Source organism: Accipiter gentilis, chromosome 6, assembly GCF_929443795.1.
Source record: "Accipiter gentilis chromosome 6, bAccGen1.1, whole genome shotgun sequence".
NCBI lineage: Eukaryota > Metazoa > Chordata > Aves > Accipitriformes > Accipitridae > Astur > Astur gentilis.
This window is the reverse complement of record NC_064885.1, coordinates 7,090,160-7,113,785: the sequence shown is the minus strand read 5'-3', so window position 1 is coordinate 7,113,785 and position 23,626 is coordinate 7,090,160. Positions and strand designations below refer to the sequence as shown.

The 23,626-nt window shown below is 50.1% G+C and overlaps 3 protein-coding genes across 16 annotated transcripts in view; 1 reads left to right on the top strand and 2 right to left on the bottom strand.

The window, feature by feature from the left end:
* Window positions 1–23,626, top strand: part of CRCP (CGRP receptor component) — a 62,010-nt gene that overhangs the window by 1,327 nt on the left and 37,057 nt on the right. Inside the window, exons 3-5 of one of the 4 annotated variants that reach the window (XM_049801749.1) lie at window positions 4,434–4,524; window positions 5,411–5,550; window positions 19,908–20,047. The gene's annotated coding sequence lies outside the window, so the exon portion shown is untranslated. Of the gene's footprint in view, window positions 1–4,433; window positions 4,525–5,410; window positions 5,551–6,199; window positions 6,340–19,454; window positions 19,565–19,907; window positions 20,048–22,871; window positions 22,954–23,626 lie in introns of those variants that run through there. The other 3 variants (XM_049801750.1, XM_049801748.1, XM_049801751.1) reach the window with 3 other exon arrangements.
* On the bottom strand, window positions 338–23,109 carry LOC126039123 (argininosuccinate lyase). Of its 11 annotated transcripts, none has more exons than XM_049801734.1 (17): window positions 23,041–23,109; window positions 9,862–9,924; window positions 7,589–7,783; window positions 6,562–6,645; window positions 6,177–6,233; window positions 5,510–5,607; window positions 4,774–4,851; window positions 4,390–4,467; window positions 3,867–3,919; window positions 3,444–3,506; window positions 3,135–3,249; window positions 2,365–2,449; window positions 2,131–2,190; window positions 1,769–1,852; window positions 1,423–1,503; window positions 1,069–1,175; window positions 338–560 (listed from the first exon to the last, which is right to left on the bottom strand). In XM_049801734.1, exons 2-17 carry the CDS (start codon window positions 9,871–9,873, stop codon window positions 410–412), a joined length of 1,401 nt encoding a protein of 466 aa, XP_049657691.1. In that variant the 5' UTR covers window positions 9,874–9,924; window positions 23,041–23,109; the 3' UTR covers window positions 338–409. The 11 variants fall into 11 exon arrangements, with proteins under 11 accessions (XP_049657691.1, XP_049657692.1, XP_049657690.1 ...); XM_049801735.1 differs by lacking the exon at window positions 9,862–9,924 and adding an exon at window positions 22,871–22,933 and having other exon boundaries at window positions 23,041–23,086; XM_049801733.1 differs by lacking the exon at window positions 23,041–23,109 and adding an exon at window positions 10,026–10,094.
* On the bottom strand, window positions 14,445–16,997 carry LOC126039125 (argininosuccinate lyase-like). Its single transcript, XM_049801745.1, has 7 exons — window positions 16,838–16,997; window positions 16,591–16,675; window positions 16,357–16,416; window positions 15,995–16,078; window positions 15,647–15,727; window positions 15,167–15,273; window positions 14,445–14,660 (listed from the first exon to the last, which is right to left on the bottom strand). The coding sequence occupies exons 2-7, from the start codon at window positions 16,660–16,662 to the stop codon at window positions 14,510–14,512; spliced, it is 555 nt and encodes a 184-aa protein (XP_049657702.1). The 5' UTR covers window positions 16,663–16,675; window positions 16,838–16,997; the 3' UTR covers window positions 14,445–14,509.

The following is a 23,626-nucleotide window of genomic DNA, read 5'->3' as shown; positions in this document are numbered from 1 at the left end:
TTTGGTGCCAGGTGGTGAGGAGATTCTTTTTCCTGCCAGAAGGCAGGCAGGGAAACGTAATCCTAGGAGGAAGGCAGTGATAGCTGGAAATGTGGCCCGCGTCGCGGATGTTGTACCACGTGTCACATTGTGGACACGCACAAGCTTCCCTCAACACATGCGCTGACACTCCTGGTGCTTTCTACCTACCGGCCCCGTAGAACTTGACACTCCATAACACAGCTCCACTGCCAGGTTCACAAACCAGTGAACATTTCCGGAAGCCTCATGAGGGCTGAGGAAACCCAGCTCAGTCTCGACCCAAGAAGAAAGATGCGAGACAGGAGTTTCAGTGAACTACATACACCCCAGTGTTTATTAACTTCAGATTAGTGTGATAGGTACAACGCCGCATCCATGAGATATCACCCTACACTTGTTCCTTCAGCCTCTTCAGCAGCTCCCTCAGCTGCTCGATCTGGGCAGTCACGCTGCTCTTGGCAGTACCACCCATGGCTGTGTACTGCTCCACGCTGTTGACAACGTTGAAGACCTGGGAGACGTCACTGCCGAACAGCGGGCTGGGGAGGCAAAGAGAAGGGGGGTCAGTGGAGGGCGCTGGGTGCTGTTGGCTGGCTTTACATGCCCACTGCCTGCAGAGAGGGCGAGGGAGTGGAGACGGAGCCTTTTTCCAAGAGGAAAGCCCTCCTTGCAGCCCTGCTTCTGCACTTCTGATGCCTGACAGTGGCTGCTTGTGGCAGACCAAAGAGTCAGCTCCAAGGGGAGAATGGGGAAGTTTGGAGCCAAACTCTTCAGAGGGCTGCTGCCTCCAGGTCAGGGCATGAGTTTCTCCCAATCCCTCCCATGAGATGCTGCCCATGCCCCGCTGGAGCTGAACAGTACTGATGTTGTTCCCCTTTGGTATTTTCAGGCCCAGCAGTAGCAGCATTGATACTCAGGCCAGGAGGACTTTGGGGGTGCTGTCTGGCCCAGGCATTTTGGGGAAGGGCACCATGAGGAGGCCCATATGCAGGGAGGCTGATATGTGCCTGTTGAGGGGAGTCATGGCAAAATAATAGTGATACAAACCTGATGCTCTTCAGGTCATCCAGGCTGAGTTTATTGATGGTGATGCCTTTAGACTCGGCAAGGTGGACGGCCTTCCCAGAGGTAGTGTGGGCTTGTCTGAATGGCATCTGCAGTGAGAAGCAGAGGCCGCAGTCAATGACCAGGCAACTGGGGTGTTTTTCAAAGGAAAAATTGGATGTGCTGTCTTTTTTGGTTGGCTTGTTTTCACTTAGGGTAATGCCATGTGAATCCAGGTTTGTTGACCCAGACTGATCATCACCTGGGGACAGAACAGAAGGCCTCATCTCAGGCCCTCACTGAGCAGTATTCTGCATCCAAAGAAATCGCAGCTCCAAGTCTACCTCTGATACTTACTCCTTTACGAACCAAGTAGAGAGCCAGGTCAGTAGACAGCATCTCAGGGCTCAGTGCCTTCTCCATGTTCTCCTTGTTGATCTGCAGCAGAGTCAGAGGGTGACAATATTATCAGCTCCTCCACAGGAACATTAGTGGTCACGGTGAGGGGACTTCATCTGGAAGGGACCTGGCTCTAAAAGGACCCTCTGACCCCCTGAGCAGCTGACAGTGGGGGCCATAGTGAGCAGTATGGGTGAGGCATTGAGGAGCCTTCGTCTTAGGACCAGTCTAGAGCTCTTTTACCTGTGTTACTCCCAGAATGTGTGCCCCAACCATGTTCAGTAGTGAGAGGCTGAAGCCTTACCTGGAGGGTAGAAATCACTCCAGTGGCAACCTGGAGCACAGCATTCAAGGTGTCCACAACATCAAAGACGGCCTCCTTGTCCTCCTGCGTTAGAACAGGGATGGAAATTGCTGTAAGTCAACCTGAGGCAGTCCAAACACCCAAGAGCCTGAGCAGCCTAGCCAGCAGAGCAGGCATGTCATCCCAGGGGCTCGTGCTAGGGGCCAGGCTGTCCACTGCAGCGTGCCGTGCCTCAGCCCCTTTCTCAGCATCCTGCACACAAGCTGGGTCTGTGCAGGGAAATGTAGTGGCAAGACTGCTCAGGAGCAGAAGACAGCCATGTCTGCTCAGAGGGATGGTGCGAAAACTAATATCTGTTTTACCTGCAGATCCTTGTTGTAGGTGCTTGGAAGTCCTTTGAGAACCATGAGAATAGCAGCCAACTGCAGAGAGAAACAGGTGAGGCAGTGAGTTGTAAGAAGAGAAGCACATTGCCCCAGCAGAGGTTAAGAGCCTAGACTGGGCACATTTCTTCACACAGAGGCAAGAAGAAGGAAGATTCTTCAGCCCTGGTATGAGCAGTTTCCCCATCCCACTTCATTCTTTAGCAGGCTCACCCGTCCAAACACTCGTCCAGCTTTGCTGCGGATCAATTCCAGACTGTCGGGGTTCTTCTTCTGAGGCATCAGGCTGCTGCCAGTGCTGAAAGAAAGGTGTGTGCAGTGTAACAGTGAGCAAGACCCCAGTCCCTACAGACAGAGGCTAAGACAGGTCCTGTGGCATAGTGGCCCAGCCCTCCAAAAGCGACACATAGGTCCCATTCCCTGGACACTTTTCTAGGGTGTGGGAAAGCAGTGCACTAACTGAGTTTCTCAGGTTTCCCACAGCAAAGCCTTTGGTTTTGCAGTCTTGTCTGGAGCTACCATGCAGTCCCACCTCTCAAAGAGGAAGCAAAAAGGAGCCTTGCCCCCAAGCCCTCCAGAGGTGGTGTCAGCAGGCCAGCCTAAGTGTTGCTGTGAACTCAGAGAGGGTGGGAGGGCTGTGGTTGTGCCGCCCTGAGAAACAGGAACTGTGTTAGGACTGCAAACCCAGCTAGTCAAGGAAGGGCTTTGGCAGGCAATCCCAGCAGAGGAGGAAGTTCTCTCTGCCAGCAGTTGCTGGGGAGGCGTGTGTGCTGAAAGCAGCCTTGGTTGAGTTACCAGAATCAGAAATAAGTGATCGTTACTGGGGAATATTCGCCCTATGGCTGCCTTTCTGCCAGCTGTTTAAGGCTGTGGCAGCCTTGTGCAGCAGGGAGACCCCAACCACTGTCTCAGTCTCTCAGGTGAGGATATCTCTGGAGGAGAAGCTGAGGGGAAGGCTCTCTGCCCAGAGACCGGAGACCTACCTATAAGCATCAGAGAGGGTTAGAAAGCCAAACTCGCTGGTGCTGTAGATGATGAGATCTTCAGCCATCTTGCTAAGGTGGATCATCAGCAGGGTGGCAACAGAGAGGAATTCCACTGCAGAGAAGGCAGGAAGTCAGGCAGTGAAAAAGGTGCTTGTTTGCTTGACAACCCAGGGAGCCCTGACTGGAGCTTTGGAGTTACTTCCTAGTGAGGGATTTCATTCCCCTTGTTAAAGGAGGTTAACTGGGAAGGTCTCAGAGGCCTGTTTCTAAAATAGCGGTGGGAAGATGTGATTGGGTTGTGCTTACCCACAAAGTCTCTCTCGCTAACGGCATCCATGCTGTTCAGGCTGATGGAAGCAAAGTCCAGCTCTGTAAGGAAGGTGACGGACAGAGGGGGTCAGGCTTGGCATGTCTGGAGCTTGAATGCATCAGGCTACCCAAGCATGCAGGTGACTGTGAACCCTTGCGTAGTCCCAGGAATACAAACGTGCTTAGCTGGGTCTTTGTTATTAGGCCAGGCAGTCAGCGTACAGTAGGGATGGTTTTGTTTATGGTCCCACCTTACAGGCATTGCCTGTTGCACTGCAGTAAAAAGCCTTCTGGCTTATCCGGTAATTAGGAACTGCCTCCCACCTGTGTCACTGAGCATCAGGTCATGGTCCTTTTTTTTTTTTAATTTGTTACCCTCCACCCCCATGTTAAGGCTCTCAGTCATAGGGAGACATTTACCACTACGCAGAAGCTCTCTATCAATTTCCAGTGGGTTGCCAGCCAGAGCACCGCTGCCAGGGGAGAAAGAAACACAAGTCATGCATGATATCCTGCACACTTCAACCAAAACTGAGCTCTAGAAGGCACCTCTCTGAGGATTTCCCTCCCCCAGTTCATTCTGATGTCATACAGTGTGGCCTGAGGCTCAGAAAACTGAACTTTGGAGTAAACCAGAAGTTCTCTTCCAAGGAGGAAGGTATGCTTGACAAAATCCTTGTAGTTCTTAATTTCAATAAGGGAAAAGAAGCCGTGAAATTAAGGGTTCAAAAAGAACCCTTCTTCATCACACAGTATCTGTGGTGAGAGTCTTCTCTTTGGAACAGTTTTCTCTTTGGTGAGAGAAGCAAGGCTTATACCCTCACAGCTCTGCAGCACATATGGTCTACAATCCTCAATGGTTCAGGGGATGTAAAGATCTGCCTCTTAGCCATTTTGCAGAGAAAAGTGAGGCCCCAAAAATTACACAGAAAGTAAACTTTACCTTCCCAAAGGCAAGACGTTGATCCTCCTCTTCACCTCTCCCAGGCGCTCAGAATCACGGGTCAGAGCCACAGCATGGCTATGAAAGTACATGAGAAATGAAACACCTGAAGCCAGAAAATGTCACACAACCCAGGTAAGAGTGGCCAAAGGATGGAGCATACAGGGAGTCAGCCTCCACTGCCTACACAGTGCTTGGGTGCTCGGTTGGTCAAAGCCACGCAGGAACACAGGGAGCTCCTGTTCCAGTTTGCAGGGTTACCTCTGGTTTCTCATCACCCCCGGTTGCCCCCTCAGAGCATAATGCACTTCTAGGCTCCAGCTGAGCAGGGCCCCAAGGGTGGAGAAGGCTTCCTTCAGCCAAGTGTGAAAGGTGGTTGGTTACCTGAGCAAGAACTGGCTCCATCTGATGGGCTGAGCTTTCTGCAGGTGGGTGTAGCCAGGCAAGATAACATCAATTTCTCTGCATGTGAAAGGAGAGAAAGAGGTGAGCAGCTGCTGTCAGGATAGAGGGCAGTGGCAGGTACACTCCAGGCTTTCCTGGCAAGGTCGCAAAGAGAACATCTTTAGCCTGTGTTGTACTGAAGTTAGGTCTATCTCTTCCTCTGCCTTTCACCTTTCAACCTAAGCACATTGGGTTTAGATCTCCTGCTCTTCTAGTGTGGTGTGTCTGCCCTAGGCTTCCCTGGAAGATTGCCTGGTACTGTAATCCCTCTGTGGCAGGCAAAGATTCCCCAGTCCACCACCATTTGGGAGTGTGGTGTGTGAAGAGGAGAGTTATACAGGGAGTTAACACAGCTGAGCTTTTCTCATAAGTAGCAACTTGAAACATGTTCAAGTTCCCCACTCCTTCAGATGGCTTTGGTGCCTTCTGAAGTCTTGTGTGGACCTCCCACCGCAATTTCTTTGCTAGGGTAGACTGGGGGAAGAGGAAGGTCTCTGTGACATGAACTGTGGAGAAAGGGGGTCTGTTGTCTTTCCCTGTGCTATCACACAGCGCCTGTCTGTAACTTCCTCCGCAGGAGACTCTGCTGCTGCCCTGATCGGTGTCTGTCAAAGAGCAAGCCTAGAAGTCTCCAGCCCCAGCAAGGCCAAGGCCATGGATATGGAAGAGGACTTACATGGCAGCGCGTTCCACCAGGGTCTTAATGAGCTGCAGGAGGTGAGTGGAGATGACAGAGAGGGAATTCTTCATGAACAGCTTCAAGTCAGTCACAACCTGTATGAGATTGGCCACAGTCAGACAAAAGCAGAATGTGACATACTTAGTGACCAAATATTGTTCAGCAGAAAGCCTTAGCAGACTTCTCCCCTCCTTTTTCTGTGTGATGGGAAGGGACATCTCCCTCTTAGCAGATGCATACCTGGTCACTGATTTGTGAAAGTCGCTGTATCTTGCTTTACATGAACAGAACCAAAGCCTATTCTTTTCAGTGGACTTCTCAGGTATTTTCAACTTTGGATCAGAAAATCCCCAACCGACACAAGTCGGTCATCAGTAGAAGGACTGATCCTGAAAGATGCATGGCACCCAGCCAGTAAAGTCTTGGTTCTCTAGGCTTTCAGAGTGATGTCCGTGGAAGTTTGTGGCCTTTTACCACCAGGAAGCAATTTTGCAGAGCCCATACTCTGTACGGATGAGTCACTGCAGCATCACTAGTAAAAGCCTTAGGGAGTACATGCTGGAGGGTGTCAGGGCATGTGAAAGATGGAAGAAAGAAATTTGATTGAGGAACTGAGGTTGGGGAGGAGTACAGAAGGAGGAAAAACAACCAGTTCTGTACACACCTGATCATTCCTGCTTCTTCCAGTGTGCAGCTTTCCAGCTATGTCTCCAATCAGCTCCTGAGGACAAAAGGAGGATTTCTATCAGCGACTCTGTATTCTACGAAGGAGACTCCACATGAGCAGACCTCCTCCCTGCCTGCAAGGGACTCAGCGCTAGGATCCTGTGAGTGGCCATGGGGTCTCTTCTGCGGAAGGACAAGTTTAGGTTCTGTGCTTGTACAGTGCTCCTTCCACAAAACGGGTCTTGGAGACACTTGATTGTGCACCTGGGGTTTCAGTGCCACAAGGTCCAGAGGAATTTCACAGTGGGACAGAGGAGCATGCACTTAACGTCAGGCAGATCTAGCTACAGAGGAATGGGAACAAGAGGTTAGAGGACCCAAACCTTTAGTCTGCGTTCGTTGGCAGTGTGGATATCCTCATCGCTTTGGGTCACCACAAAGACTCCTTTAGACCATTCCTCAGAGATCTACAAACATCAGCAGAAACACCAGTCAGCCACTACGGTTACCCTGCTGCGCGTGGGGGCCCAAAGTGTCCCCAGCAAATACCAGCTTCTGCCCTCCCAATGAAATCAAAGTGTTCAGTCTTGCACAAGCTCTGACATTCCTGTTCTTTCAAGCCAAGGCTGGCTGCTTGCTATATCCTGGTATTCTATACTGCACTTGGTGGGATTCCTCTCTCTACCCATGATAATCCTGCTGCATTATGGCTATAGGAGGATTTAAGCATTGCAACGACAAAGTGAGCTGAAATGTCAGTGATTGCTTTAGCATTGTCCACAAAGGTCTTCCTATACACACATTGTATAGTGTCACCATTGTCCATGGCGGGTGAGCAACAACAATGGATATTTTAAAAAAGCGCTTAGCTGCTGACTTCTCTTCACCCCTATACAATGCTATGCATTGCCTTCTACTAACTCGGGCAGCCAGACTCAGAACGATCCCAAGTGCCAGCAGAAAAAGAATATGCCTAATTCATACTGAAACAGTTCCTGGTGAATGTTCAGTCTGAAGAGGATGGGCGGGCAGGTCACACTCGGCACACCTCACCGAGGCACTGGGGCTGCCATAATGAGCATTGACAGTGAGCGCATCAGGGCTTCAGGCTGTCACTGGTTCACATCCTACTGTTGGGCTTTGGTGCCTTTAGCGGGATGCAGTTTGAGCATCGATCCCCTGCCCACAATGTCTCCAGTAGTACTGAGTGCAATACGCATGGGTTTGTCATGTCTGTGATGTAGGAGAGCAATCCCTTTCAGGAAAGCACTTCAGCACATGCCTAGCTCTAAGGAATAGGGCATTTAAAGATGCTTTTTAGAACAGCAACTCAGGGAGGCTACTACTGATGCTGTCAGAAAAGCAGCCATTCATTCCAGCACACGTGACAGATGTAAAGGAAATAAATACCTTTTCCAGGCCACTCAGGATCTTCTCCAGCTCAGTTTTAGATAGGATTCCAGCCTTCTCCAAGGCTTTGGCATATGCCATGCTCCCCTGGACATCAACCTCAGACAGTCTTTGATCATAGGTAATGGAAGCATTGAGAATCTCCATGACTGGATCTGTGCTTCCACTGAATCTTCCTCCCCAGAGTTTATCCCCCTGAGGTAGAGGAAGAGGCAAATTAAATAGTCCCAATAACTTCAGTTAAGGTCCCATGCACTATGTAACGTCCAGGGATCTGTTTATCCAATATAGAGGCCATTCTCAGCTATGTCCTTTCAGTGTGGTAGCACTGACCAGAAAGGCCCCTGGCCTTCAGGACCTTTGGCAGGTAGTTGTAGAGGTGGAAAACATGTCACTGTCACTAGCATTTAGCGCTTGAGCAGTGAGGTCTGGCTCAGGAATCCTCCAAGATACTTTACCTCTGCAGGACTCTGCAGAGAGTCATTGAAATTAATATCAGGGCATATAGTGCAAGACCAGCATGGATTTCTCTTTTGAGGCAGCTGCAGGTCAACAACCCTTTGATAGCCTTTTAAAGGTGGAAAAAAATAAAGCAGTCAGTAACGCATATTGTGAAAGCTAGTATCCTCAAAGTCCTTTTTGTGCTGTTAAGCTAACAGAGAGATTTTTCTTTGATTGACAAAGCGCTGTGGGCCAGCACAAGCCACATTATGACGTGTCTGAAGTTACCGTTTGAAGCATCTCCAGAGTCCATGGTGTGCTTGCAAGCTTTGGCATAAAAATAGCATAAAACTGGTTAAGGTGCAGACTGCAGAAAGGGAGGTCTGGGTGCCTTTTAGCATCAAGAATATTCAGAAAAATAAATCAACAAAAAAATTTTAAAATACATAGAAACAACTTTTGTTTTTCCACCCAAACCAAGACTCATATAGTAACCTTACACACTTGAATGTGTCATCTACATTACTACTACACTGGGTGACCGAAGACAGGTATACAATTCCAGCTATGCATCGCAGCAGGGTATGTGTAAGCTTTTTTCACCCATGATTCAGCAACTGAATGGATTCATTAGCTAAGAGCCGTGTACGTCACTTGATCAGAAGCTTTTTGCTTGCCCAGGTAGGACACCCCCTAACTTTGGCAAACGTGCGTTGAAGCGGATAGAAATTTTACTTGTGCAGAGACCTTACAACTTATCCAAGATTTCAAAAGCAACTCTCCAGCACTAGCAGGCACAAAAAAGAAATTGGAGGACATTTAAAGGAAGGGCCTAAATACAATTGTGTCTCTTCTCATGCAGTACACTCTGACTACCATGGACAGCAAGAATCTGGCAGAACAGTTGCAAACTAATCTGTGCCAGGGCTTTATCAGTCAGACAAAGCACTGTTGAGTAACCTTAGAAACTTTTTCTCTAGTGATTGTCTCCATGTGTCTGCCAATCCCTGCTGAAACAATGTGCCCTAGAGGACAGCAGGAGAGAGCCTACAGAGGTAAGAGTGTAGGCATGTGATTTTCAGTATCCTTAAGGCAGCTTTGTCAGAAATGTGAGGAAAGGCAGAGGGGGGAATCAGAATTGAAAAAGAAAAGTGCTAGAGGTCCTCAGCATGCATCTGGTGCCCACAGGAGCATGGCATAGGGGATGCTAAATTAAAGGCCAGCACCAGAGGCTAAGTGCTTGAATAGGAACAGGTATATCTAGGCATCTAGTTATAACTTCAGTATTATGGGTTTCCATCAAAGTAAGAAGTGGGTCAGCAGAAACATTGCAACAGATACATTTGCAATCAGGAAATCAAAACTGAAAGATTAATTTTAGCTAGCTCCAGGACTCTGGTTAGAGAAGTGGCTAGTACAGTCTGACAGCAGATGGACACTTGTCTGTAACCAAGAGCAGAGGAGGTCAGGGTTGTAGCAGCCATTTGGAAAGCAGAAAGCATGACTCACTAAGATGACTAGTCACGTCTCACCTACCAGCCAGGGAAACTGAAAATGCAGCTTTTGTACAGAGAAGTGTTTACGCAAGCTGCTATAAAGTACCTCCTGCCTAAACGCAAGTTATCAGGAATGACCAGCCCTGGCTGGTCACTTGCTGCTCCCCGGCCCCGCTTTTACACGCATCGCTTATTAGTTTCTCCCAGGTAGAGGGAAGAACCTGAAGGCAACGGCAGGCTGCTTAGCCGGGGACTTTGATTTTAACTCGGTTGAGCTCGCGTCTGCCAGACCACCCCCGAGACCACCCCCGCCGGAGAAGCAAAGTTCACCCTCACCTCGGCTGCCATTTCGGACGACGTTTTGCTCGTTTGTGCGGCGATCCCGGCAACCGGTGCAACCTGCGGAACAGCGAGGCGAGGTGAGGTGAGGTGAGGCTCTGTCGCCCGCCCCGCTCCCGGTGCCGGTGGGGGGTCCCCGGTGCCCGCCCGGCCCCGCTCACCTGCTCCGTAGCGCAGCCCCGGCTGGTCGCTCGCTGCTCCCCGGCCCCGCCGCCCCGCTTTTACACGCCTCGGAGCGGGGCTGGCGGCTCGTCCCGCCCCGGCGGGGCGGGGTGTCCCCGGGGACGGCCCCGCTCCGGTCCCCCTCCCCTCGGACCACCCCGCAGCAGGGGGGTGTTCCTGCTTTCCCTAAGGGAGTGTGCTACTACGGCATGTTTTTTTTCTCTGTGCACTGTCGGAGGCCTTTGAGGGAGTGCAGGAGGTGCGTCCCAGTTTTCTTGTCCCCTTTTGGGTTTTTCTGCCCTTTAACCAGCCCTATTGTAACAGGACCGTAGGCTAATTCAGGTAGGAAAGGACCTAGTCCAGCTGTCTTTCCTATGTTCTTCTCTGTCGTACTATTCATTCCCTTTCTGAGCTGAAGATGAAGTCTAGGGCACAACGGGGTTGCATGATTAGGGCGTGCTGCTTTCTCTAGCGGAGAGAACACAGGCAGAATGACATGGCTAACATCAGGCAGCCACTGGCTACCCAGCCTGAATGAGCAAGTACCTTTTGCGGCTGGGTTTCCAGTGTGCTGCCTTCAGTTTCAGTCCAGAACAAAGCTCAAACTCTGTATCTGGATTCATAGCCAACTATTGATTCACTGCTTCTCAAACGTTTCCCCATATGATCTTTTTTTTCTGGGGTGATGTCCTTGTTCCCTTCCAGACTTCCAGGCTTGTGGATGCACAGGGCATCGTGCCATCTACACTGAGAAAACCTCTTTAAACCATTTTGTTGCCAGGTTCCTTCCTCTTCTGAAGTCCCTCATTTTTAATGCTTCTCTTGTCGTGTTCATCTCTTATGAATGTCTTTGTCCTTATCCTGGGCTTTGACAGGAGGTTGCTGAGGATTTGGAAAAATAGTAAGCACTAGATTTACATCCAGAATGAACCCTATGCCAGGAGAGGCTTTACATCGTAGTGTTGGTGATACGGGCTCAAGATTGGCTATGTGGAACTTGCACAACCTATTCAAAGATCGGTGTCCCCCAGAGACCAGTTGTGACCCACATGGCTGGAAAATGGAAGATGGGATCTCTGTGGCACTTTCAGAGTTGCCCTGTATCTATTTGTGTTTTCATGTCATTAACCCTATGTATGTGTGACATGACAGCTTTGATTTCTAAATATTGCCTGTATTTAAACTGTTACGTGGTTAAATATACCAGTGAAAGCTCCAGTTTCTGTTCCATTAGTTCCAGGCCTCTTTGTAATTTTTTCCACTTACCTGTACATACACCTCCCTGTAATCCTCCCTGAGGAATAGAAATTGTTGAAGAATCACAATGAAGTTGGTTTGTGTTGCCTGGGCAAAGAGGAGTCCAGTCTAGATGGACACGTTTGGATATTGCTGTCTCAAATTTATCCATGGTGCCTGCAGGGGACGTTGCAGTCATGCAATGCATCTGTTCTCACAACCCTCTTGTGGTCGCAGAGAAATGTTATTAGCTCAGCTTCTTCAATAGAGAGCTAGGGATCAAAAAGACCAGGCATAGCAATTTGTTTAGGAGACAAAATATTCAGCAGGATTTTTCCAGAGTGTAAAAGCAGGTTAGAGATCTTTTCCTGGGGGAGACCCAGAGAAGAGTTTGCTACATATTGTAGTGTTTCAAGAGCCCTTTTGTAGGTTTGTTATGTGCTTGGGTGTTGGATCAGAGGTACATAGCCGTCCGCTGAGAGTTTCAGTAGTTCATGATCAGCCTACATGAATTCTGGGCTTAAGTCCCTTCCTGTGGTCTGTAATGGAGCAGGGATTTAAGACCAAGACCAGAGCAGAGTCCAAGCCACTGATTCTTCTGTCTATAAAGATCTTCCTGTGGTAAGGGACAGGGCTTTAAAAACCCAAATCACAATGAGTCATAGTAGGTTGATGGTGCAAGTCTGGAGATACTGTGGACCACACACTCCTGTAGTGTCTGTGGAGCTTCAGAGACCTCCACAGGTCCCTCCCAAACTAAATTATTTCACAATTTTAAGAAAAGGGGTGGGAAGTACCAGTGATTATGAACTACTCAAATGAGTAGGAGACCAGGATGTGATAATCTGCTAAGACTTCGCTTTTCCTTTCAGTTTGGCAGGGCCCTGTGTCACTCAGCACTAGCCACAAGGAACAATGCCAGATGTTTGCTTCTGGGAGCGAGAGAAAATCTGTTCAGATGAGGCCTCTGAAGGTACTGAGCGGGAGCTAGAAGATACAGACAGAGAAACAAGAGGGGAGTGGTACAGATCAAGAAAGCTTATGGGATGAAAAAGAACTGTGAGGTGGAGATGAGGAGATATCCCTTCTTTCTGACTCTGTAGGTGTTTGGATGTTGGTGTCACGTCTCCCTTTCTTGCTCCTTTCCCCTATCAGCTAAGTGTGCATAAGTGATATCTGGCCACAGCTAACCTATGTGGAGAGTGAGACACAAGTGCCAAAACAGAAACGCAGCAGGAAGTAACAGAGCAAACACAAAGAAGGTTTATGGAGTGGTGATTGAAATGTGCTGTTCTTTAAATGCCAGGAGAATAGATCAGGTTTAGGGCCAGAATAAGGGGAGACTGAGGGTGGGGGGAAGTGTTGAAGAAAGGGAAGTTTTCTGTTGCTGGTTCTTCTCCCACATGTTTAAAGCACAAATGCCACAAAGGTAGAATGAAAGCACTTTGTGTCTCCTGGGGTACTTTGTTAGGAGAGTTAGCTTATGGCAGTTTGTACTGTCTGTGCTGCAGCTGTTAACCTAAACATAGTGAGGCAATGCTTGCATTACTGCCATTACCTATGAGTGTTACAGAGTTTTGCAGTACTGAGTCAATAATGTGTTGCTGCATCAGCATGGAGAGCAGGGTGCTGAGCAAAATGCCAGCTTTAAAATGCTGTGACAGAAAAGAAATTGTCCATGACAAAACTAGCACTACTGTGCTGTGGGTGCCAGGTAGACAACTGTTTTTTCTCTACCTTTTGAATCAAGCAGCAACATATTCCATCCGGAAATCACTGCAGAACAATAGTAGGGAATAACGTTTCAAGTGTTTATTTAATCAAATATTTTCACCCTGTGAAAGACACAAGGTTGCTGCATTCTCATTCCCCAAGTAACACTTTTCCTGGTCTTCGTTCTGATTATATTTTTGTAAGGACAGAAGGAAGATAGTGCAAGATTTGTAAGAGGCAGACAGCCATGCCAGTCTCTTTTTCAAGCATTCTACCCCAGCTAGCTTGGCCTGGGTCACAGAGGAAAGAGCTTGTCCTGGGACCGTGCAACCCTGTGCCTCAGTGTAAACCAGAGCCAAAGTGGTTTTGTGATGGGCTGGGATGACCTGTGGGTTGACTTGCTGACCAAGTCCTGCCTAAGACTATGCAAGTTTCAGTGCCAGGTGGTGAAGAGACTTCTTCTGGCCACTTAATGTCCCTGCCAGAAGGCAGGCAGGCAAGCATACTCCTGTGAGGAGAACAGTGATAGCTGGAGATGCAGCATGTATTACAGATGCAGTACCAGGTGCACTTTGCACACACCCACAAACCTCCCTCAGCACATTGTGTAGCCTGCTCTGGCACTGCTGGATTCAGCCTTGTGCTGCATAGAATCATAGAATAATTTAGATTGGAAAAGACCCTCAAGATCATCGAGTCCAACTGTAAACCTAACACTGCCAAGTCCACCAATAAACCGTGTCCCTAAGCGCCACGTCTACACATCTTTCAAATACCTCCAGGGATGGTGACTCAACTGCTTCTCTGGGCAGCCTGTTCCAATGCTTGACAACCATTTCAGTGAAGGAATTTTTCCTAATATCCAATCTAAACCTTACCTGGTGCAACTTGAGGCCATTTCCTCTTGTCCTATCACTTGTTACTAGGGGAAAAGAGACTGACCCCCACATCACTACAACCTCCTTTCAGGTAGTTGTAGGGAGCAATAAGGTCTCCCCTCAGCCTCCTTTTCTCCAGACTTAACAACCCCAGTTCCCTCAGCCACTCCTCAAAAGACTTGTGCTCTAGACCCTTCACCAGCTTCATTGTTCTCCTTTGGATGTGCTCCAGGAATTCAATGTCTTTCCTGTAGTGAGGGGCCCAAAACTGAACACAGTATTTGAGGTGTGGCCTCATCATTGCCAAGTACAAATGGACATCACTTTCCCGAGTCCATCACCCTCCCCTCCAAGAGATACATTTTCAGGTCTCTTGCTGTAGACAGACACTCTTGCTGCTCTCTACCTACCAGCCCCCCAGAGCTTGAACACCCCATAACACAGCTCCACTGCCAGGGAAGGGAGAGACCCTCTTCTTTCACACCAGTGAATATTTCCCCAAGCCTCATGAGGGCTAAGGAAGCCCAGCTCAGTCTCGACCCAAGAAGAAAGGTGCAAGACTGGAGTTTCAGTGAACTACATACACCACAGTGTTTATTAACTTCAGATTAGTGTGATAGGCACAATGCTGCATCCACGGGATATCTCCCCACACTCTAAGCTTGTTCCTTCAGCTTCTTCAGCAGCTCCCTCAGCTGCTCGATCTGGGCAGTCACGCTGCTCTTGGCAGTACCACCCATGGCTGTGTACTGCTCCACGCTGTTGACAACGTTGAAGACCTGGGAGACGTCACTGCCGAACAGCGGGCTGGGGAGGCAAAGAGAAGAGGGGTCAGTGGAGAGCGCTGGGTGCTGTTGGCTGGCTTTACATGCCCACTGCCTGCAGAGAGGGCGAGGGAGTGGAGACGGAGCCTTTTTCCAGGGGGAAAGACCTCCTGAAGCCCTGCTTCTGTCCTTCTAGTGCCTGACAGTGGCTGCTTGTGGCAGACCAAAGAGTCAGCTCCAAGGAGAGACTGGGGAAGTTTGGAGCCAAACTCTTCAGAGGGCAGCTGCCTCCAAGTCAGGGCATGAGTTTCTCCCAGTCCCTCCCAAGAGGTGCTGCCCGTGCCCCGCTGGAGCTGAACAGTACTGATGTTGTCCCCCTTTGGTATTTTCAGGCCCAGCAGTAGCAGCATTGATACTCAGGCCAGGAGGACTTTGGGGTGCTGTCTGGCCCAGGCATTTTGGGGAAGGGCACTATGAGGAGGCCCGTATGCAGGGAGGCTGATATGTGCCTGTTGAGGGGAGTCATGGCAAAATAATAGTGATACAAACCTGATGCTCTTCAGGTCATCCAGGCTGAGATTATTGATGGTGATGCCTTTAGACTCGGCAAGGTGGACGGCCTTCCCAGAGGCAGTGTGGGCTTGTCTGAATGGCATCTGCAGTGAGAAGCAGAGGCCACAGTCAATGACCAGGCAACTGGGGTGTATTTCAAAGGAAAAATTGGATGTGCTGTCTTTTTTGGTTGGCTTGATTTCACTTAGGGCAATGCAATCTGAATCCGGGTTTTCTGGGGTGTGAAGAGGGGAGGAGTTAGGAGGTAAAACTCCACCTGTAAATTACTATCAAGTCCACCCGGCAGCAGTTCCACTACTTGGGATACATGTAAAGAATGGGTTTCCAGCTTTCGTGTTTGTTGACCCAGACTGATCATCACCTGGGGACAGAACAGAAGGCCTCATCTCAGGCCCTCACTGAGCAGTATTCTGCATCCAAAGAAATCGCAGCTCCAAGTCTACCTCTGATACTTACTCCTTTATGAACCAAGTAGAGAGCCAGGTCAGATGACAGGATCTCAGGGCTCAGTGCCTTCTCCATGTTCTCCTTGTTGATCTGCAACAGAGTCAGAGGGTGACATTATTATCAGCTCCTCCACAGGAACATATTAGTGGTCACGGTGAGGGGACTTCATCTGGAAGGGACCTGGCTCTAAAAGGACCCTCTGACCCCCTGAGCAGCTGACAGTGGGGGCCATAGTGAGCAGTATGGGTGAGGCATTGAGGAGCCTTCATCTTAGGACCAGTCTAGAGCTCTTTTACCTGTGTTACTCCCAGAATGTGTGCCCCAGCCATGTTCAGTAGTGAGAGGCTGAAGCCTTACCTGGAGGGTAGAAATCACTCCAGTGGCAACCTGGAGCACAGCATTCAAGGTGTCCACAACATCAAAGACGGCCTCCTTGTCCTCCTGCGTTAGAACAGGGATGGAAATTGCTGTAAGTCAACCTGAGGCAGTCCAAACACCCAAGAGCCTGAGCAGCCTAGCCAGCAGAGCAGGCATGTCATCCCAGGGGCTCGTGCTAGGGGCCAGGCTGTCCACTGCAGCGTGCCGTGCCTCAGCCCCTTTCTCAGCATCCTGCACACAAGCTGGGTCTGTGCAGGGAAATGTAGTGGCAAGACTGCTCAGGAGCAGAAGACAGCCATGTCTGCTCAGAGGGATGGTGCGAAAACTAATATCTGTTTTACCTGCAGATCCTTGTTGTAGGTGCTTGGAAGTCCTTTGAGAACCATGAGAATAGCAGCCAACTGCAGAGAGAAACAGGTGAGGCAGTGAGTTGTAAGAAGAGAAGCACATTGCCCCAGCAGAGGTTAAGAGCCTAGACTGGGCACATTTCTTCACACAGAGGCAAGAAGAAGGAAGATTCTTCAGCCCTGGTATGAGCAGTTTCCCCATCCCACTTCATTCTTTAGCAGGCTCACCCGTCCAAACACTCGTCCAGCTTTGCTGCGGATCAGTTCCAGACTGTCGGGGTTCTTCTTCTGAGGCATCATGCTGCTGCCAGTGCTGAAAGAAAAGTGTGTGCAGTGTAACAGTGAGCAAGACCCCAGTCCCTACAGACAGAGGCTAAGACAGGTCCTGTGGCATACTGGCCCAGCCCTCCAAAAGCGACACGTAGGTCCCCTTCCCTGGACGCTTTTCTAGGGTGTGGGAAAGCAGTGCACTAACTGAGTTTCTCAGGTTTCCCACAGCAAAGCCTTTGGTTTTGCAGTCTTGTCTGGAGCTACCATGCAGTCCCACCTCTCAAAGAGGAAGCAAAAAGGAGCCTTGCCCCCAAGCCCTCCAGAGGTGGTGTCAGCAGGCCAGCCTAAGTGTTGCTGTGAACTCAGAGAGGGTGGGAGGGCTGTGGTTGTGCCACCCTGAGAAACAGGAACTGTGTTAGGACTGCAAACCCAGCTAGTCAAGGAAGGGCTTTGGCAGGCAATCCCAGCAGAGGAGGAAGTTCTCTCTGCCAGCAGTTGCTGGGGAGGCGTGTGTGCTGAAAGCAGCCTTGGTTGAGTTACCAGAATCAGAAATAAGTGATCGTTACTGGGGAATATTCGCCCTATGGCTGCCTTTCTGCCAGCTGTTTAAGGCTGTGGCAGCCTTGTGCAGCAGGGAGACCCCAACCACTGTCTCAGTCTCTCAGGACAGGATAGCTGAGAATAATTACTCCCCAGAGACCAGAGACCTACCAGTAGGTATCAGAGAGGGTTAGAAAGCCAAACTCGCTGGTGCTGTAGATGATGAGATCTTCAGCCATCTTGCTAAGGTGGATCATCAGCAGGGTGGCAACAGAGAGGAATTCCACTGCAGAGAAGGCAGGAAGTCAGGCAGTGAAAAAGGTGCTTGTTTGCTTGACAACCCAGGGAGCCCTGACTGGAGCTTTGGAGTTACTTCCTAGTGAGGGATTTCATTCCCCTTGTTAAAGGAGGTTAACTGGGAAGGTCTCAGAGGCCTGTTTCTAAAATAGCGGTGGGAAGATGTGATTGGGTTGTGCTTACCCACAAAGTCTCTCTCGCTAACGGCATCCATGCTGTTCAGGCTGATGGAAGCAAAGTCCAGCTCTGTAAGGAAGGTGACGGACAGAGGGGGTCAGGCTTGGCATGTCTGGAGCTTGAATGCATCAGGCTACCCAAGCATGCAGGTGACTGTGAACCCTTGCGTAGTCCCAGGAAAACAAACATGTTTAAGTGTTATACTGACTGGTGTCTTTATTATTAGCCCCAGGCAGTCAGTGTGCAGCAGAGGTGGCTCTTTTTGCTCCAACTTCACAGGCATTGCCTGTCTCATTGCAGTGAAAAGCCTTATGAAAGAAAGGCTTTGGCTCCAGGACAGTGCGTTACGGTGCCTGTGGGACCCATATATCAATGCTTCCCTCCCTCCTAGGTATTACAAGTAACCCTGTGCCACTCAATTATAGGGAGACATTTACCACTACGCAGAAGCTCTCTATCAATTTCCAGTGGGTTGCCAGCCAGAGCACCGCTGCCAGGGGAGAAAGAAACACAAGTCACACAAGATACCCTGCATATTACAACCAAAACTGAGCTTTAGGAAGCAGGGAAGGCACCTCTGAAGACTTTGCAGAGCAAAGCAAGGCCCCAGTGATTACACAAACAGTAGACCTTACCTTCCCAAAGGCAAGACATTGATCCTCTTCTTTATCTCTCCCAGGCGCTCAGAATCACGGGTCAGAGCAACAGCATGGCTAGGAAAGGATGTGAGAGATGCAGCATGTGAAGTAACAAAATATCACTTTCCTTCCCAAGCAGTATGCTGCCAAGCCTGGACCTGAGATCCGCTCTTGATCAGAAAATGCTTGAAAGGGAGCCTAGACACTAAGGCCCTTTGAAGTGGAACAGCTAGCAGCCATACAAGATTCGCCATGTTACCCCATTAGCAAAGGATGGAGCATACAGGGAGTCAGCCTCCACTGCCCACGCAGTGCTTGGGTGCTCGGTTGGTCAAAGCCACGCAGGAACACAGGGAGCTCCTGTTCCAGTTTGCAGGGTTACCTCTGGTTTCTCATCACCCCCGGTTGCCCCCTCAGAGCATAATGCACTTCTAGGCTCCAGCTGAGCAGGGCCCCAAGGGTGGAGAAGGCTTCCTTCAGCCAAGTGTGAAAGGTGGTTGGTTACCTGAGCAAGAACTGGCTCCATCTGATGGGCTGAGCTTTCTGCAGGTGGGTGTAGCCAGGCAAGATAACATCAATTTCTCTGCATGTGAAAGGAAAGAAAGAGGTGAGCAGCTGCTGTCAGGATAGAGGGCAGTGGCAGGTACACTCCAGGCTTTCCTGGCAAGGTCGCAAAGAGAACATCTTTAGCCTGTGTTGTACTGAAGTTAGATCTATCTCTTCTCTGCCTTTCACCTTTCAACCTAAGCACATTGGGTTTAGATCTCCTGCTCTTCTAGTGTGGTGTGTCTGCCCTAGGCTTCCCTGGAAGATTGCCTGGTACTGTAATCCCTCTGTGGCAGGCAAAGATTCCCCAGTCCACCACCATTTGGGAGTGTGGTGTGTGAAGAGGAGAGTTATACAGGGAGTTAACACAGCTGAGCTTTTCTCATAAGTAGCAACTTGAAACATGTTCAAGTTCCCCACTCCTTCAGATGGCTTTGGTGCCTTCTGAAGTCTTGTGTGGACCTCCCACCGCAATTTCTTTGCTAGGGTAGACTGGGGAAGAGGAAGGTCTCTGTGACATGAACTGTGGAGAAAGGGGGTCTGTTGTCTTTCCCTGTGCTATCACACACCGCCTGTCTGTAACTTCCTCCGCAGGAGACTCTGCTGCTGCCCTGATCGGTGTCTGTCAAAGAGCAAGCCTAGAAGTCTCCAGCCCCAGCAAGGCCAAGGCCATGGATATGGAAGAGGACTTACATGGCAGCGCGTTCCACCAGGGTCTTAATGAGCTGCAGGAGGTGAGTGGAGATGACGGAGAGGGAATTCTTCATGAACAGCTTCAAGTCAGTCACAACCTGTATGAGATTGGCCACAGTCAGACAAAAGCAGAATGTGACATACTCTAGTGACTGGCCACTTTTAATGCAAAGTAAACCCCTCCTTGTTCTGTGTGATGGAAAGTTGCATCTTCCTCTCATCATTTAGTAATTTTGATGTGGAAATATTGCTATATCTTGCTCTCAAGGAGGACAGCAAAAGGCCTTTCTGGTCCATGGTCTCCTGAACTGAGGTTGGGGAGGAGTACAGAAGGAGGAAAAACAACCAGTTCTGTACATACCTGATCATTCCTGCTTCTTCCAGTGTGCAGCTTTCCAGCTATGTCTCCAATCAGCTCCTGAGGACAAAAGGAGGATTTCTATCAGCGACTCTGTATTCTACGAAGGAGACTCCACATGAGCAGACCTCCTCCCTGCCTGCAAGGGACTCAGCGCTAGGATCCTGTGAGTAGCCATGGGATCTCTTCTGGGGAAGGGCAAGTTTGGGTTCTGTGCTTGTACAGTGCTCCTTCCACAAAACGGGTCTTGGAGACACTTGATTGTGCACCTGGGGTTTCAGTGCCACAAGGTCCAGAGGAATTTCACAGTGGGACAGAGGAGCATGCACTTAACGTCAGGCAGATCTAGCTACAGAGGAATGGGAACAAGAGGTTAGAGGACCCAAACCTTTAGTCTGCGTTCGTTGGCAGTGTGGATATCCTCATCGCTTTGGGTCACCACAAAGACTCCTTTAGACCATTCCTCAGAGATCTACAAACATCAGCAGAAACACCAGTCAGCCACTACGGTTACCCTGCTGCGCGTGGGGGCCCAAAGTGTCCCCAGCAAATACCAGCTTCTGCCCTCCCAATGAAATCAAAGTGTTCAGTCTTGCACAAGCTCTGACATTCCTGTTCTTTCAAGCCAAGGCTGGCTGCTTGCTATATCCTGGTATTCTATACTGCACTTGGTGGGATTCCTCTCTCTACCCATGATAATCCTGCTGCATTATGGCTATAGGAGGATTTAAGCATTGCAACGACAAAGTGAGCTGAAATGTCAGTGATTGCTTTAGCATTGTCCACAAAGGTCTTCCTATACACACATTGTATAGTGTCACCATTGTCCATGGCGGGTGAGCAACAACAATGGATATTTTAAAAAAGCGCTTAGCTGCTGACTTCTCTTCACCCCTATACAATGCTATGCATTGCCTTCTACTAACTCGGGCAGCCAGACTCAGAACGATCCCAAGTGCCAGCAGAAAAAGAATATGCCTAATTCATACTGAAACAGTTCCTGGTGAATGTTCAGTCTGAAGAGGATGGGCGGGCAGGTCACACTCGGCACACCTCACCGAGGCACCGGGGCTGCCATAATGAGCATTGACAGTGAGCGCATCAGGGCTTCAGGCTGTCACTGGTTCACATCCTACTGTTGGGCTTTGGTGCCTTTAGCGGGATGCAGTTTGAGCATCGATCCCCTGCCCACAATGTCTCCAGCAGTACTGAGTGCAATACGCATGGGTTTGTCATGTCTGTGATGTAGGAGAGCAATCCCTTTCAGGAAAGCACTTCAGCACATGCCTAGCTCTAAGGAATAGGGCATTTAAAGATGCTTTTTAGAACAGCAACTCAGGGAGGCTACTACTGATGCTGTCAGAAAAGCAGCCATTCATTCCAGCACACGTGACAGATGTAAAGGAAATAAATACCTTTTCCAGGCCACTCAGGATCTTCTCCAGCTCAGTTTTAGATAGGATTCCAGCCTTCTCCAAGGCTTTGGCATATGCCATGCTCCCCTGGACATCAACCTCAGACAGTCTTTGATCACAGGTAATGGAAGAGCTGAGCATCTCCATGACTGGATCTGTACTTCCAACAAACCTTCCTCCCAACATTTTATCCCCCTGCAAGTAATGAAGTTAAGAGGCATGTTCAAAAGACTTACCGATATATCCCCTAAAATTCAGTTAATGTCCACCCCACTCTTTATCCAAGTAGAACTGAGGACATATTCAGGAGTGTTTTTTCTGTACCATTGCTGTACCATTGACCAGAAAAGCTCTGGACTTTAAGACCTTTGGCAAGTAGTTGTAGAGGTGGAAAACATGTCACTGTCACTAGCATTTAGCCCTTGAGGTGTCAGGTGAGGCTCAGGAATCCTCCAAGATACTTTACTCCTGCAGCATTCTGGAGGGAGTATGTCCTGTCCATGAAAATGAATATCAGGGCAAATGGTGCAAGACCAGTGTGGATCTCTCTTTTAAGGCAGCTGCTGATCACTGACCCTTTGATAGTCTCCTGACAGGGAAAAAAAGTAAGGGAGTCAGGGATATAGTGAAAGCTAGTATCTACTGTTACTTGAAATAATAATTAAAAAACTCCCACTCTTTTAGGTAGACTATAGGAAAATACTCGGTTGACAAAGAGCTGTGAGCCAGCACAAGCCACGTTATGAAGTGTTTGAAGTTACCGTTTGAAGCATCTCCTGAGTCCATGATGTTCTTGCAAGCTTTGGCATAAAATTAGCATACAACTGGTTAAGATTAACTTAACTGGTTAAGGAGCGGACTGCAGAAAGGGAGGTCTGGGTACTTTTCAGTATTACAAATGTTCGGTTAAAATGAAAAGGAGAGAAAAAACCCCACAGCCCCAAACTACCCTCCAGAAGGTCCCTGAAGCTGCGCGGCGCCGGGCTGCCGGGCCACCCGCCGAGCTACCATGGACAGCGGGCGGCTGCCGGGACCGGGGCCGGGGCCGGGGCCGGGGCCGGGACCCCGGGGCCGGTGACCCGAGCAACCCTTTCCCCATCAACTGTGTGAACCAGCGTGCCTGAGAGGAGAGCAGGAGAGAGCCTGCGGAGGTCAGGGTGCAAGTTACGGGGTGCTGGAGATCTCTTTCTGAAGCAGAGGGGAAATGGGAGTTGAAAAAGCAAAGTTTTGCAGCTCCTGGCTGGGAAACCAGTCCGCTGGGGCCAGTGGCAGAGGGGATGGGGCGTGAGAGGCCAGTGCTGGGAGCTAGGTGCTTGGAGGGGGGAGAGGCATCTAAGTGTATCTTCGCTGCTGTGGGTTTTCACCACCAGAATCAGAGGTGAGGCGTCGGAACTATTGCAGCAAAGACGTTTGCTGTCCCCTTCTCCATTTAAAACCCGGGAAAACACATTAAGTAGAGAAGCACCCGAAGGAGCACGGCAGGTTGCAGTGCTGGGGTCATCACGGAGCTGAGCTCGCGTCTGCCAGACCACCCCCGAGACCACCCCCGCCGGAGAAGCGAAGTTCACCCTCACCTCGGCTGCCATTTCGGACGACGTTTTGCTCGTTTGTGCGGCGATCCCGGCAACTGGTGCAACCTGCGGAACAGCGAGGCGAGGTGAGGTGAGGTGAGGCTCTGTCGCCCGCCCCGCTCCCGGTGCCGGTGCCGGTGGGGGGTCCCCGGTGCCCGCCCGGCCCCGCTCACCTGCTCCGTAGCGCAGCCCCGGCTGGTCGCTCGCTGCTCCCCGGCCCCGCCGCCCCGCTTTTACACGCCTCGGAGCGGGGCTGGCGGCTCGTCCCGCCCCGGCGGGGCGGGGTGTCCCCGGGGACAGCCCCGCTCTGGTCCCCCTCCTCTCAGCCCCCTTCGCCTTTCTCTCTCCTGCCTCCGGTCCCTGCTCGACCAGCGCATGATGAGCAAGTTAGGAAGAGAAGTTCCTCCGGAGGCAGCGTTGCTGCAAGGAGGAGGGTTGGGAGAGATGCTGTCATGTTGCTTATTAGTGAAGGTATTGGGGTGGCTTTAGGCAGTGCTCCTGCAGCGCCAGAGGGTCGTCTTGTGTGCGGACAGGTCAGCTCCTTTTCTGGGAATGTCCTTGTACTGAAGGAGTCCCATCGCTCTGTGTCATACCCCTCTAACGAGTAGTCTTTGATACGAATGTAATTGATATGATGGCTGGATCATCGTTGCTCTGTCCCCTTTGTCACCCCAGCAAACACAAGAATAAAATAGATGGGAGCTAGTTGCTTGTTCCCATTTCTGTGGGGGTGAGACTTTTCACCCCACTTGTAAGTAC